Genomic DNA, 14,986 nt, shown 5'->3' with positions numbered 1-14,986 from the left:
TTTTATTGTTCTACTTTCACAAAAATGAAGATTGTCCGTTGGTTGGAATAGTTGGACATTATCTCACAAAAAGACATTTTGAATACAGTGTGTGTCGACAGTATCTGTTAGCAGTCAAGGTCATACTAGTGCATACTATGAGAAACATAGCAGTGTACGAAACAAAATTTCCATACAATACTTGGCTTGTGCCCTTTGAAGTGTTAGTATAACACTTTGAAAGAACATATGTCAGTTGATTTTTACTGTAGGTCAAACTCTGGTAGGTTAAATATCTGAAAACTGTCAACCAACTTCTATTTGCAGCAACTTTATTTTGTGATTAAACGGATATACACTAGTTTGCAATGACTAATTTTTACAACCGAGGTCGATTATCTGGAAAATAATATACCAGAGACTTTTGTAGATTGTTTTGTGGAGAAATCAAGTCTAACTCCTGATATTCTACAAAGTGAGGTTCACACACACATATTTTACATCTATGTATAAAAAACAAATTTTTTTTTTCTAAAAATTTTAATGGGAGCAAATAAAGACTTCAATATAGGCATATCACAGAAGCAGAGCATTAACTCAGTGTTGGATGGAGTTGCACACAAAATGAGAGAATATAGTTCACTCTCCAAAACATCATGGAAACCCTGTATTTGCTGCATATTCAGTTCCAAACATCCCTCGACACTTCAATGAAAACTCCTTAGACACTTCCCGGATTTTTCTTTTGTTGATCTTCTCCCTGATGAAATAATAATGATTGATAGTAGAAATTTCATAGAAGAAAGAGACAATAAAATTTTCAAACAAGATTTTTCATTCATTTACATTTATAATACTGGTACAAATACCATGAGTATTCAAGTTACATGTACGAGGGTTGTCCCAAAATAGCGTAGACAGGACACATAATTTATAATCTGTTCACTGCAATTTCATTAGATTTCTATGTTTTCTTCAATGACCCTTTGGCAAACAATACTGAAAAATTCAAATCTGTATTTTATTTATTTCTCGAGAAAATGAATAATTAGTAACAACAAGTTTTGTCAGGCGGCGCAATGTGCGACGTCGAAAATTTCCAGTTTTACGTTGTTGGTAAACCCTCCACATCGTTAACGACAACATTTACGTTTTAATTCCGAAAATGTCTCAGAAAAAATATTACCTTTGAACAAGCACATTCAACATATATTTCTAGTTTTTTTGTTTTTGTTTTTGTTTTTTTTAAATATTTTTCTTAGTACAATCGATCTGTCGGCTCCAAACTTGCCTGTATTACTTTTTTCTAACGTCCGTATTGCCGAAATGTATCGTTCAGCATTTTGAAGTCCACTGATATCGTTCGGGGTTTCTTTTTTCCACTCATTTTTATCATACTTGTTCAAATATTTTTAATGTTGTTTAACTACTTATTCACAAAACGCATTTTTAATCGATTTTGTTAATTTCATTTACTTCCAAAGCCGCTTAGGATTTATTTCATGGTCTTTACAAAATTGTATCAGTTACTGCTGCGCCGCCTTAAACGCTGACATCGTCATTTTATTACGAGTTAACTTTTCAACTTGTCACAAAATGCGCTATAAAATATTTAAAAGTTTTGTTATAGCCAAAACATTTATTGAGTAAATAATAGAATTATTATCAAATATCAATGTATGTTTTATTTGAATTTTTTCATTCGAAAAGTACTTTTCCTCGCAATTTTCTTTTCATTATGTTGATTTTAACTTTTTGTTTTTGACATTGCGCCGCATGTCGAATTTCTAATCTAACATGCTTTCATTTCACTAATTTAATCTCAAACAATATTTGATTTTAAAACATTATTTGAATGCAAATTTCTTGAACCCTTTGTGGCACAAATTTCATCTTCCTTTGTCTTCGATTAACTGAATAACGCCACTTGTCTACGCTATTTTGGGACAACCCTCGTACATGTACACTAGCCATGTAAACCAAAACTGAAAAGGTTAATTTCTCCTAACAAATGCACACCATCTTCCCATGTTAAGGGTTTCTGTCATGTAGTAGATCAGAATCCTAGACTTGAGGAAAATGATGCACATGGATGATAAAACACAGATTAAAGTTAGACAGCATTAGGAAGAGACAAGAAAAGAGAGAGGCACAGACCTGAGAACTGCTTTGATGAAAATATCCTTGTCTGCCTTTGTGACCTTCGGGGAGGGGTAGCCTTCCCGTTTCAGGAGTTGGTTCATCCACAAAGGCATGTTCTCTGGGTAGTGTTTGTTCAGCATAAGGAAAATGTCTGACAAGTTCTCGACCAATCCTCTGGCAGATTCTCCGCCTACTGCCTGCAAATTCAGGAATTAGGTCAACATTTATTGAATATATTAAGGAATTTGTCAATATTTATTTGATATACTATTAAGTCAATTCAAAATAATCAGGGTAATACAAAGATCACCAAGTTGTTGTAACCATTTCCCAAAAAAAAGAAATTACATGTACCATCAATAATATCAATTCAATGATCAAACTAGAGTCAAAACTGTGTGTGATTTTCTCAGAGGAATTTGCTCTGACAACAATCATTGACATATTCTTGCTTTCTTTAGTTTTAGAAAAGTAGAATCTTGATTTTGTATTGAGTGAAATAGCATTGATAAGTGTTTGTCAAGGATTCTTACTCTCAGTATTTTGTCCAACAGAAGACTGCCTTCTTCCTGAACCAGAGCTTTTATCACCGGAGTAGTCTCCCCAGCCGACAAGAACTCTCCCTGTTGTCAGAGAAATAAATAAGTATAAACTGTGGAAAATAATAGACATCGCTAGGAAATGCATCATCATTTAACTCCATGCTTGACAGAATCTATTTACTCCAATGTAAAGTCAATTTAATCATTTTTTGATTTATTTGTAGTTATTTTGAAATTATTAATATCTATATAAATGCCAAAAACAGGGGTTAAACATGACATTCCCAGTGATTCTTAATCAAACAGAATGGAATTCTGGGAGATTTACAGAATGGAATCCTGGGAGATTTTTACTGACCAGAAAGGAGCAGGTAGCTTTGACGGTCTGATGCTCAGGAAGGGACAATGCTTGTAGAGCTGGAACAATAAAGAAAAACTTAGCTACACTAGCTATGGCATGGAAATTCTTTAAAGACATGGAAGACACACTATCTGTTCGTGTCAGCTTGCACCATATAAGATGAAAATACAGATCTATGTCTCGGTTTCACATCTTTTCGCCGAATATATACATGTACCTGAATTTCACATCATTACTTTACACGAGATAAACACCTGGATGTAACATTATTGCACTATAATTATATAAGAGTTTCATACTGTTACACTAGATCTATACCAAGTACAATGATGTCATATACATGGATATCACATTATTACTCAAGATCTATACCTGGAAGTCACATCATTACACTAGATCTACTCCTGGAAGTCACATCTAATACTAGATTTAACCTAGATTTCACATTATTACACTAGATCTATACCCAAGTGTCACACCATTACTATAAATCTATACCCAAGTGTCACATCGTTACACTAGATCCATATCCAAGTGTCACATCATTACATTAGATCTATACCTGGATGTCACATCAATACACTAGAACTACTTCTAAATGTCACATTGTTACACTAGATCCATACTAGAGTGTCACATCTATACCTGGATGCCACATCATTACACTTGATCTATACCTGGATGTCACATCATTACAATAGATTAACATCTGAATGTCACACCATCACTCTAGATCTACATCTGAATGTCACACCATTATTCTAGATCTACACCTGGATGTCACATTGTTACACTAGATCTACACCTGGATGTCACATTATTACACTAAATCTACACCTGGATGTCACATTGTTACACTAGATTTACACCTGGATGTCACATTGTTACACTAGATTTACACCTGGATGTCACATTGTTACACTATACCCATACCTGGATGTCACATTGTTACCTATACCCATACCTGGATGTCACATTGTTACCTATACCCATACCTGGATGTCACATTGTTACTCAAGATCTACACCTGGATGTCAAATTATTACTCAAGATCTACACCTGGATGTCACATCACTACATTAGATGAATACCTGAATATCAAATCGGTACTCTAGATTTATACCTAGATGTCATATCACTACACTACTGGTAGATATATACAGGTCTGAATATCACATCATTACTCGAGATCTATACCTGGATGTCACATTATTACTCAAGATCTATACCTGGATGTCACATCACTACTCTAGATATATACCTGAACCTGAATATAACATCATTACACTAGATCTATACCTGACTGTCACATATGTAAACTACCAGTATATATATACCTGAGAGTCACTTCATTTACACTAGATCTATACCTGAACTTCACATCATTACTTTCAATCTTATCTTTGATTAAACTAGATATGTACCTAAGAGTTACATTATTACACTAGATCTATATCAGAATGTCAAATCAATACACTGAATCTATACTTTGGTATCAAATGATTATATCTGATACCTGAGTGGAAGAGACTTTTCATCTGTACTACACACTGCTCTGTGGTCAGGATGGCTTTGCTTTTCTTCAGAACCTTCAATTGGAAATACCAAGAAAACAATATTGTAATTAGGCGAAAAACAAGTACTGCTGACATATCTGGATTTTTTATACCTTGATATTTGATTCTTAATGTAAAAATACCAATAGCAATTATGACTCACTTGTGATAGGAGATTCATGAAAGCTTCAATCACATCAGTGTAATTCTGGGGGCCTGCAATGTAAATGGACAAAACATTGAATTGTGTGTACTTCACAACAACAGTAAAACCTTGTTATTTCATACTCTTTGGGACCAAGAAAAAAAAAACTTTGAGATATCTTAAGATATTGAGGTAAAAATACTCAAAGATTAAATGGTTGGGACTACAAAATACAGTTGACAGATCATATTGCCATTGTATTCAAGATATCAAACTTAGAGTTACCAAATTCAACTACTGAAATATATTGAAAAGATAATTTGCAGATATGTGAGCTGGGCAAAATAATAAAGTTACTTACCCTTTGTGAAGAGTTCCAGGGTTATAGTGGACAGACTTCCTAAGAGAGTGACTACCACTGGACTCAGCTGGGAGTCCTCGTGGTGCATGATGATTAACTACAAGTAAAACAAATACCTGGTGTTGATAACGTCAGAATGTAAATGTTGTTTTATTGAAAAACAATGAAAAGAAATCCTCCTATTTATAGAAGAGCAGTTTATAGACACAAAGGCTATAAATTTTTAATTGTGGTTTACCTGTTTAATTGTGGTTTACCTTTTTTATTGTGGTTTACCTGTTTTATTGTGGTTTACCTGTTTTATCATGGTTTACCTGTTTTATTGTGGTTTACCTGTTTTATTGTGGTTTACCTGTTTTATTGTGGTTTACCTGTTTTATTGTGGTTTACCTGTTTTATCGTGGTTTACCTGTTTTATCATGGTTTACCTGTTGAATTGTGGTTTACCTGTTTTATTGTGGTTAACCTGTTTTATTGTAGTTTACCTGTTTTGACAAATCTAAGATGGCTGGACTAGGATTCACTTGATACATCTGTACCAACATCTCCGCAACATCCTTGGACAACAAACCAAAGTCGTCTAACAAGGTTTTCAGAGCATGCTTAAACATGGCACAGATTCCCTGAAAATACAGGTCAAGAATATAAAGTTAAAACCTGTAGCTCTAAGTAAGATTCCATAGGTCCATTATTTGTAAATATCATAATCATTTGTATGATCATAATTCCAAACAACACAATGTTGTTTATCAATCTTTGGTGATTCTCCCACACTTAAATTAATTACTGTAAGAGTAATTTTTTTCACTTTGAAAATCATTACAAAACATGATATAAATGAAAATACATAGTGTTTTTTGGTGTCTGACCTCTATCACTCCAGGGTCTGTGATCCAATTGGCCAGGAGGCCCTGTATGATGGGAGCTAACTGCTGTAGGAGCACAGCCACCTGGAAACAGAGGGGTTAAAGCTCTACTGAATTAAACAAACTAACCATTCCATGAAATCTACCAATGTATAACACTGAGCACATCTTTATAAGGAGTCAGAATTTGCTGATTGTGATTGAAAGATTAGAGCACAAAACTTCCTTACTGGTTTTGGTTCGGTTGATCTCGGTTTGACCTTGACATCTTCTTTGTCTCGTTCTGTGTCCAGTGAAGAAAATAAAGAACCGAGTATGGACAACCTGGACAGGATAGCAGCTTTCACAGGGGTGGAGGGCTGAAATCAGGGTCAGAGCAGAGCATTTAGGCAAGTTTCAATCAGGATATAAATGAGTTATGAACTAAAAGTTTACATATTTCCAAATTTTGAAAAATTTTAACAATTATTTCAATTATTTTCCTTTCTCATACTATACTCAAATAGACTGACCTCTCGAGTGATGAGATTCTGAAGTTCTTGGAGTAATGGTGAGAGTAGGGAGGTCAGATACTGCATGATATCCTCATACTTCATCACAGAGAGCACCTGCCCCACAGAGTGCATCAGTCGCATGCTGTCCCGGGTCTACCAAACAAAGCACAACACACAAGTTACCACATAGTACCAAACAAAGTACATGTACTGGTACAGGTACTAAAATGTACTACCAGGAAGTCACTGCCTATATGTAATATCTCTACTTGGTAGTAGTATTCACAACAATTTCATGTACATGTATTTTAAATTGAATGGCATTTCATTTTGTTAGCTCTGTTGAAATTATAAAAAAATAAAAGAACTACATCATGCATTATAGTTTTGAAGGAAAAAATAGTACCTTTAGAAGTCCACTTTGGAAGGCATGCTGAAAAAGAAAAAAAATACCACTTTGTCAAACATAATCTTCTTAATTATTAAATGTGGCAAACTCATTTTGGTATAACCTATGTATTATACCTGACAGGCCCCCAGAATCTGGGGGGCGTGGGGTTGTATGTGGTCCAGGTTCTCTCCGGTGACATCTTTAAGTGACATGGTGGCCGACTCGGCTATTTCCGAGTTCTGTAGACCCTGGAGACCCTGTAGAATGAGGGGGATCACACAGTTGAGGTAGCCAGGGTGGCAGTTTATCCATTCACTGTACGACCCTGTGGATACAGACACAGTACTTAGGATAACCTCTACCATGCTATCAACTCCCTTTCCAAGTCAAACTCATAGCGTTTTAATTGTTGGAATAGCTGAAGTACTCAGTGATTTACACAGATAACATCAAACACAAAAAAAATTTCATGTAACGGGTATATTCATACAAGTACATGTATTTAACAGCAATGATATTAATAAAGATATACTACAGTATATAAGAAATATTATTCAAAGTGCTATCAATATTGACTTCCTTTGATCCTGTCCACAATACAAAAACATGGTTAACGCTAAGAATTTACCTATCATTTTGAGAGCTGCTGAGATGTACTTGACATTGTTGTAGGGGAGCTTTGGGAGCACACTGAGCATGCTCGGAATGTGAACTTCCTCCTCCAAGTCCACATTTTCAGCGACAGAAGTAAACAGGAAAAAGACTGCCTCTATTAACTAAAATCAAATCAAACGGGTGCAAAGCAATTCTTTTTATTTCAATTCACAAAGAGATTTTGACTAAATCATCAACATGTGCTTAGGTTAATCTATAAAACACTTTAGAGAATTTGTACTAATCTACAAAGTATTTTCACTTTATAAATCGAGTATTGATACATTTACTTTATAAATCTAATATAAATATATTCACTTTATAAATCAAGTCCTAGGTCTAGCGGTGGTTACATATTCTTGTCTGTAAAGCCCCATGCCTACCTGCCATTGTGTTTCCTTTGGATTTTCAGCACCGCTGTTGAGTGTATTGCACATGAAGCCCAGCAAGGGTTCCCTTAAGATGCTGTAGGAGTACATCTACACGTACAGAAGAGCAGAGTGAAATCATAGCTTACAGGGAACAGAGGGTCATTTTATACTTACAGTACCACATATCATTTTGAAGGTAATTTGTAAAAACAGATTTTTGTTAATGAATTACAGACAGGCTTGAAACTTTTATTGGTAGAAACTTTAAAACATCATGGATTAAAATGCTGTTTAAGCTGACATTCCATTTAAGAGAATTGGGTCACTAGTGGTACATATAAATACATTCCAATCTTCATCCAATTAAAATGAGAGAATCATACCATTGTGTCACCAATGTCTTGTCTGTAACAACGAAATTCTTCTTTATCATCTGTCAAAAATCAATTGATAATCACGTTTTATAGAAAGACCAAACAATGTTCAGCATATACAGAACATTGACAAAAATATTGTGAAAAGTTGAAAACAAAAATCCTTCAAGTCTTACTTTTAAAAAAAGTAAAAAATTCATCATAGTTTGAATGTTGCATAGTGACATTCAATCAAATGCATTGATTAATGATGGAATACAAAGTCATTCATTAGCTCTTCCAAAGTAAAGTAACCATGTTGTTTTGAATGTACATATTGGGGTTGTGACACACCCATATCAGAAATACACAGAACAATGGAATAACTTTTACTTCCTCTAGTACCAGTGTTTCTATGTTTAGACCTGACCCTGACCTTTAGTCCATGAGTTGTACTCTTCTTCCTCTGGGTACTGGACTTTGATCAGAAGGGTCTGGATGAGGGACAAAAATATTGGACAAAACATCTGGTGCAGGACTTTAGAGCGCTCCACAGGGGGGTCCTGTATACCATCCTATAATCAGAGAATCACAATACTGGTAAATCATAATCAGGTCAGTTCAGTATACCATCCTATAATCAGAGAAGTTCAGTATACCATCCTATAATCAGAGAATCACAATATCTGTAAACCATAATCAGGGCAGTTCAGTATACCATCCTATAATCAGAAAATCATAATACTGGTAAACCATAATCAGGGCAGTTCAGTATACAAATGTACCATCCTATAATTAGAGAATCACAATACTGGTAAATCATAATCAGGACAGGTCAGTATACCATCCTATAATTAGAGAATCATAATCAGGGCAGTTCAGTATACCATCCTATAATCAGAGAATCACAATACTGGTAAATCATAAACAGGACAGGTCAGTATACCATCCTATAATTAGAGAATCATAATCAGGGCAGTTCAGTATAACATCCTATAATTATAGAATCACAATACGAGTAAACCATAATCAGGGCAGTTCAGTATACCATCCTATTATTAGAGAATCACAATACTGGTAAATCATAATCAGGGCAGTTCAGTATACCATCCTATAATCAGAGAATCATAATCAGGGCAGTTCAGTATACCATCCTATAATCAGAGAATCATGATACTGGTTAATCATAACCAGAGCGGTTCAGTATACCATCCTATAATCAGAGAATCACAATACACTGTACTGGTAAATCATAATCAGGGCAGGTCAGTATACCATCCTATAATCAGAGAATCATAATCAGGGCAGTTCAGTATACCATCCTATAATCAGAGAATTGCAATACTGGTAAATCATAATCAGGGCAGTTCAGTATACCATCCTGTAATCAGAGAATCACAATGCTGGTAAATCATAACCAGGGCAGTTCAGTATACCATCATATAATCAGAGAATTACAATACTGGTTAATCATAATCAGGACAGTTCAGTATACCATCCTATAATCAGAGAATTGCAATACTGGTAAATCATAATCAGGACAGTGCAGTATACCATCCTATAATCAGAGAATTGCAATACTGGTAAATCATAATCAGGGCACTTCAGTTTACCATCCTATAATCATAATACCGGTAAATCATAACCAGGGCAGTTCTGTATACCATCCTATAATCAGAGAATCGCAATACTGGTAAATCATAACCAGGGCAGTTCAGTATACCATCCTATAATCATAATACTGGTAAATCATAATCAGGAAAGTTCAGTATACCATCCTATAATCAGAAAATCATAATCGGGGAAGTACTGTACTTACTTGAAGAAGATACCAAAACGTGAAAAACATGTTGCTAAAATTCTCATCTACAGGGAAATGGCCAGGAATGGATGTGCAAGTCTGTATACAGAAAAACAACCCAGATTCAAACAGTGACACGAGTGTAATGCTTACACATCAAGACGGATTTGATAAGATAGAGATAAAATTGAAAATAATTCATAACTCCACTTCTTAACATTGTATTTGGGAGACGATTTATAGAGGCTTTGTACTTTTACCCAATCCATTCAAGTTCTAAAAAAAGAGTATGTTTAAATCACATATATTCGGTTTACACTTGTACTAACTGACCAGGACTAGGTTGATGAAGTTGATGGTTGTCTCCCTTACTTCTGGGTCGACGGCCCACTGCAGTAAAAGAGTGACATTGTTCTCCGCAAAAGAGATGATAATTTGTCCTACCCTCTGACAAACATCCTGCATTGTATACAAATAGGAACCTCATCAAAGTCATGCTGAAACTTCTTCCTTTGTACTTTATACAATCATCTCTACATGCATGGGTTATCATAATTACAAGTATGTAATATGCATTTTTTGTTCATTAAAAGAGCATGTGAATACCATATCTAGAGAATCTCTGGCTTTCATGAAAGAATCCTGCAATCCTAGAACACATGGCAGGTACTTCTTCATGGTGTTGTGATATCTAAAATTCATTAGAAAAGAAATATGATAAGAGGCAATTTTTATCCACCATCTCAATCAAAGTGCCATAAACATAATGGTACGAGTTACTTTTAAAAACTACAGAAAAAGAAGCTAAAATTGATGTAAGCAAAATCATAGATCAATTTCCCATTGCAGATCTGCCCTGACATCAGAAAATCTGGGCGAGTACCTTTCATTGCTGGGTGAGTACCTTTCATTGCTGGGTGGGTACCTTTCATTGCTGGGTGAGTACCTTTCATTGCTGGGTGAGTACCTTTCATTGCTGGGCGAGTACCTTTCATTGCTGGGTGAGTACCTTTCATTGCTGGGGGGGGTACCTTACATTGCTGGGTGAGTACCTTTCATTGCTGGGTGAGAACCTTTCATTGCTGGGTGAGTACCTTTCATTGCTGGGCGAGTACCTTTCATTGCTGGGTGAGTACCTTTCATTGCTGGGCGAGTACCTTTCATTGCTGGGTGAGTACCTTACATTGCTGGGCAAGTACCTTTCATTGCTGGGTGAGTACCTTTCATTGCTGGGCGAGAACCTTTCATTGCTGGGTGAGTACCTTTCATTGCTGGGTGGGTACCTTACATTGCTGGGTGAGTACCTTTCATTGCTGGGTGAGAACCTTTCATTGCTGGGTGAGTACCTTTCATTGCTGGGCGAGTACCTTTCATTGCTGGGTGAGTACCTTACATTGCTGGGCGAGTACCTTTCATTGCTGGGTGAGTACCTTACATTGCTGGGTGAGTACCTTTCATTGCTGGGTGAGTACCTTTCATTGCTGGGCAAGTACCTTTCATTGCTGGGTGAGTACCTTACATTGCTGGGTGAATACCTTTCATTGCTGGGTGAGTACCTTACATTGCTGGGTGAGTACCTTTCATTGCTGGGCGAGTACCTTTCATTGCTGGGTGAGTACCTTACATTGCTGGGTGAGTACCTTTCATTGCTGGGCGAGTACCTTACATTGCTGGGTGGGTACCTTTCATTGCTGGGCGAGTACCTTTCATTGCTTGGTGGGTACCTTACATTGCTGGGCGCGTACCTTACATTGCTGGGTGAGTACCTTTCATTGCTGGGCGAGTACCTTTCATTGCTGGGTGAATACCTTTCATTGCTGGGTGGGTACCTTTCATTGCAGGGTGGGTACCTTTCATTGCAGGGTGGGTACCTTACATTGCTGGGTAAGTACCTTTCATTGCTGGGTGAGTACCTTTCATTGCTGGGTGAGTACCTTTCATTGCTGGGTGAGTACCTATCATTGCTGGGTGAGTACTTTTAATTGCTTGGTGAGTACTTTTAATTGCTGGGTGAGTACCTTTCATTGCTGGGATGGGAGAAAATGTTGACCAGGGTCTCCACAGCCGTGTCAAACAGGTCCTGGTTCTGGAGACACTGGAAGGTCAGTAGGATGATGTCCTCCGCCTCGGAAAACACCGAGCCCAGGTCCAACCAGCTAGAGAAGCACTGCAGGGCCGCTCGCTTTACGTCTGTCGGGGCTCCAGGCAGCAACAGGCTACGCAACAGCGGCAACACTGCAACAAGTTTACACAGGTATACATGATAACATTAACAGACATCTTATTACAGTAAAACTCAGTAATAGCTAAGTTCTAGAGACCGATGGATTTACTTAGCTATATCCGTAATTCGTTATATCCGTATTATGAATTTGTGATAATATCTTTAGCGAATTCACTATATTCATGTTTTCTTTCACCAGACTATGCTTTTTGCTAATCGAGGCTTAAAATAAAAATACATTACTTTGATACCTTTAATAATCAGATTGCGAATTTAAAAAATTCATATGAAAATAAATTCACTCAAATTATTATGTGAAATGGTAGTGCGAACTTTTTAATTTGTAAAAAAAATCGTTATCAAAGGGTTAAATTTTGTTAATTATTCAGCTCAACAGGACTCAAAATCAGTTTGCTATATCTGTAAATTCGTTATATCCGAATTCGTTATAACCGTTAAATTTTGAAAAGATTTGATAAGAATTTTACCGGGGACTTAAAAAAAATTATATATATCGGAGAATTCGCTATACCCTTGTAGGTACTAAACAAGTTTTACTGTAAATGTAAAATCAAAAGAAGAACATCTTACAGATTTAAAATAGCAATTATCACAATGTTTATACATAGTAACATGGTGAAGTAATACATGTAGATGCAGTGTCAGAGGTAGATGGAAATGGAATAAAGTCAACTAGCATCAATTACCATGTGAAAGACTTTTGTTGAGTTCCCCATTCAGAACAAGTCTTCTGCTTTGACTCAAGTTGGCACTGAAATACTAATTGAAGATAAAGACTTTATTTAACATCAGAATCATAACACATCATTGATAACTCAATCAAACAACAAGGTCATGTTTACAAACAGATCAACAGACAAACAGACAGACAGACCTCTTCAGGAAGAACACGCAGAATCTCCAGTAACACCTGGCATCGCTGCTCCTCCTACAATTAAACCAGGACACCTATCAAAACTCAGCTCCTTTAAAACACAGAGTCTAAAGAGAGATAAAAATACTGGCAATACTCACTGTGACAGTCTGTAGCGATTGAAATGTGGAGATGAGTTGAGGGACAGGGTCCGGCCAGTCCTCAGGGGTCATGTGTAAAATCAGGGCTGCCAGCTGTAGGAATAGAAGAAGAGTTGACTATGCAACAGGACTAAGATATTTATTATGTGTGTAGTGAATTCCCTTGGTAGCAGATGCTGGTGTCTATACTATGTACATGTACACTCACTGAGACACAGAGTCGGGTGGTGATGATTTTGTCTCCGCTGCACAGCTCCATGATTTTCTGCAGTAATCTGGTTCGCAGATTGTCATATTGATCATGAGGCACCTCAGACCTGACATAAGAGAACATTCATTAAACCCCCAAAAACACATCAGCATGCCAAAGAGTTTAAAATACTTAAACTTTGTCTCTTAGTCTAGCAGCTTAAAAACTTTTATTTGGTGAATAAAGAGATGAATTCAGAGTCAACTTCCTCAAATTCAACACTGAAGAAGATAGTTGAATTCCATTTACAATTTTAATATCAACTTAGACATTTAACAAAAGAACTTTACCAGTATCTTGAAATTTTTGCATAAAGAGTATTGGCTCCATAGAATCGCACCTCCACAGTCTAAAATACAAATGAAAATGATGACTGATGGCAGTTAAAATAGAGAGTATTTAAAATGAATGCATTGTATGTAGATCAATTCCATTTAAGAATAGAGGGACTTAAAATATCAAACTTTATGACATAATCATGTGACAAAGGATGAGGTCACACCTTTTCAGGTGAGAGAAGGTCCCAGCAGAATCCCCAGGCCTGGGGGGAGATCTGGGTGAGGGTAAGCCACTGCTCGATCTGTTGCTGCTGTCCGCCCGAATAAAACTGGTTTACAGCCTGTGTCAATATAGAGAGTACCAGTGCAGCCTTGTTAATACATATATAGTAAGATTAAGATGGATTTATCAAAGGAATTTGGCAACAATTTAATTGCTCAGTTTCTTTACTTTACATATACAGGTGAGGTAGTCGGGGCTATAAGGACCATGGGTATTGGCCTGGGTAGCTCAGTAAGAGAGCTCCTGGCTATAGAATTGCATGCATTGGGTCTCACATTCTACAACAGGTCCAATATCAGCCATTTCCTCTTTTCCTTCTACCCAAGTAATGAGGCATAAATGAATTTTATTTTTAATTAGCCTGAACGAATCATTACCTGTTCAATACATGAGGCTGACAATTCAGACGTCATTTCATCACTTTTCAGCAAACACTATCTCCAGCAATATCTACAAGCATCCAGGCAATCAAGTCACAATAATAGTACATTGGTATCCACATGATCATGCACATATCACGCAATATCCTAATAAAATTAAGTAACTTACAGATCATTCGACCAAGACATAGACCCCACTCTAAACTTTGATGATGATTATGAAGAACATAATATCTATTTAGGTTTATTTTCTCTCATTAGAAAGTACTTGGAACAGATCTTTTTCATTTGTACAAAAAAAACACTCAAAAACGGATTCTTTAGGATAGATTGATTGAATAGACTTATTTTATCAGATTACTTTTCATTTTATTTTAAAAACTGGCATACCTGAAATACAACCAAACAGCTGTTGGGAAGTCATATGGGTGAAATATCTTAGTACGTCATTTTTGAGGGAAATGAAAATCAAATTAAGTCGGGCTCGATGGTCGGGGCGAAGAAGACGCTTTAATTTTCT

At 36.3% G+C, this 14,986-nt stretch overlaps 1 protein-coding gene across 1 annotated transcript; it reads right to left on the bottom strand.

Moving 5' to 3' along the window:
• Positions 1 to 30: 30 nt before the first annotated feature.
• On the bottom strand, positions 31 to 14,963 carry LOC128166167 (importin-13-like). Its single transcript, XM_052831160.1, has 29 exons — positions 14,857 to 14,963; positions 14,464 to 14,536; positions 14,028 to 14,144; positions 13,816 to 13,874; positions 13,484 to 13,592; positions 13,276 to 13,368; positions 13,136 to 13,189; positions 12,948 to 13,020; positions 12,035 to 12,251; positions 10,623 to 10,707; positions 10,350 to 10,475; positions 10,035 to 10,115; positions 8,652 to 8,790; positions 8,246 to 8,295; positions 7,875 to 7,970; positions 7,466 to 7,613; positions 6,972 to 7,162; positions 6,853 to 6,879; positions 6,465 to 6,599; positions 6,183 to 6,311; positions 5,956 to 6,036; positions 5,572 to 5,709; positions 5,087 to 5,183; positions 4,744 to 4,796; positions 4,541 to 4,613; positions 3,022 to 3,080; positions 2,655 to 2,744; positions 2,137 to 2,318; positions 31 to 739 (listed from the first exon to the last, which is right to left on the bottom strand). The coding sequence occupies exons 2-29, from the start codon at positions 14,497 to 14,499 to the stop codon at positions 634 to 636; spliced, it is 2,844 nt and encodes a 947-aa protein (XP_052687120.1). The 5' UTR covers positions 14,500 to 14,536; positions 14,857 to 14,963; the 3' UTR covers positions 31 to 633.
• Positions 14,964 to 14,986: the final 23 nt, after the last annotated feature.

This window comes from Crassostrea angulata, chromosome 10, assembly GCF_025612915.1.
Source record: "Crassostrea angulata isolate pt1a10 chromosome 10, ASM2561291v2, whole genome shotgun sequence".
NCBI classification, from domain to species: Eukaryota; Metazoa; Mollusca; class Bivalvia; order Ostreida; family Ostreidae; genus Magallana; species Magallana angulata.
The sequence above is the reverse complement of the archived record's forward strand: the minus strand, read 5'-3'. Positions and strand labels throughout refer to the sequence as shown.

Coding starts and splice junctions, on each gene's coding strand:
- LOC128166167 (XM_052831160.1), bottom strand. CDS start 14,499: ATGACGTCTGAATTGTCAGCCTCATGTATTGAACAG. Junction 13,369..13,483: donor CCACCCGACTCTGTGTCTCA/GTGAGTGTACAT, acceptor CTATTCCTACAG/CTGGCAGCCCTGATTTTACA. Junction 13,190..13,275: donor AATCGCTACAGACTGTCACA/GTGAGTATTGCC, acceptor GTTTAATTGTAG/GAGGAGCAGCGATGCCAGGT.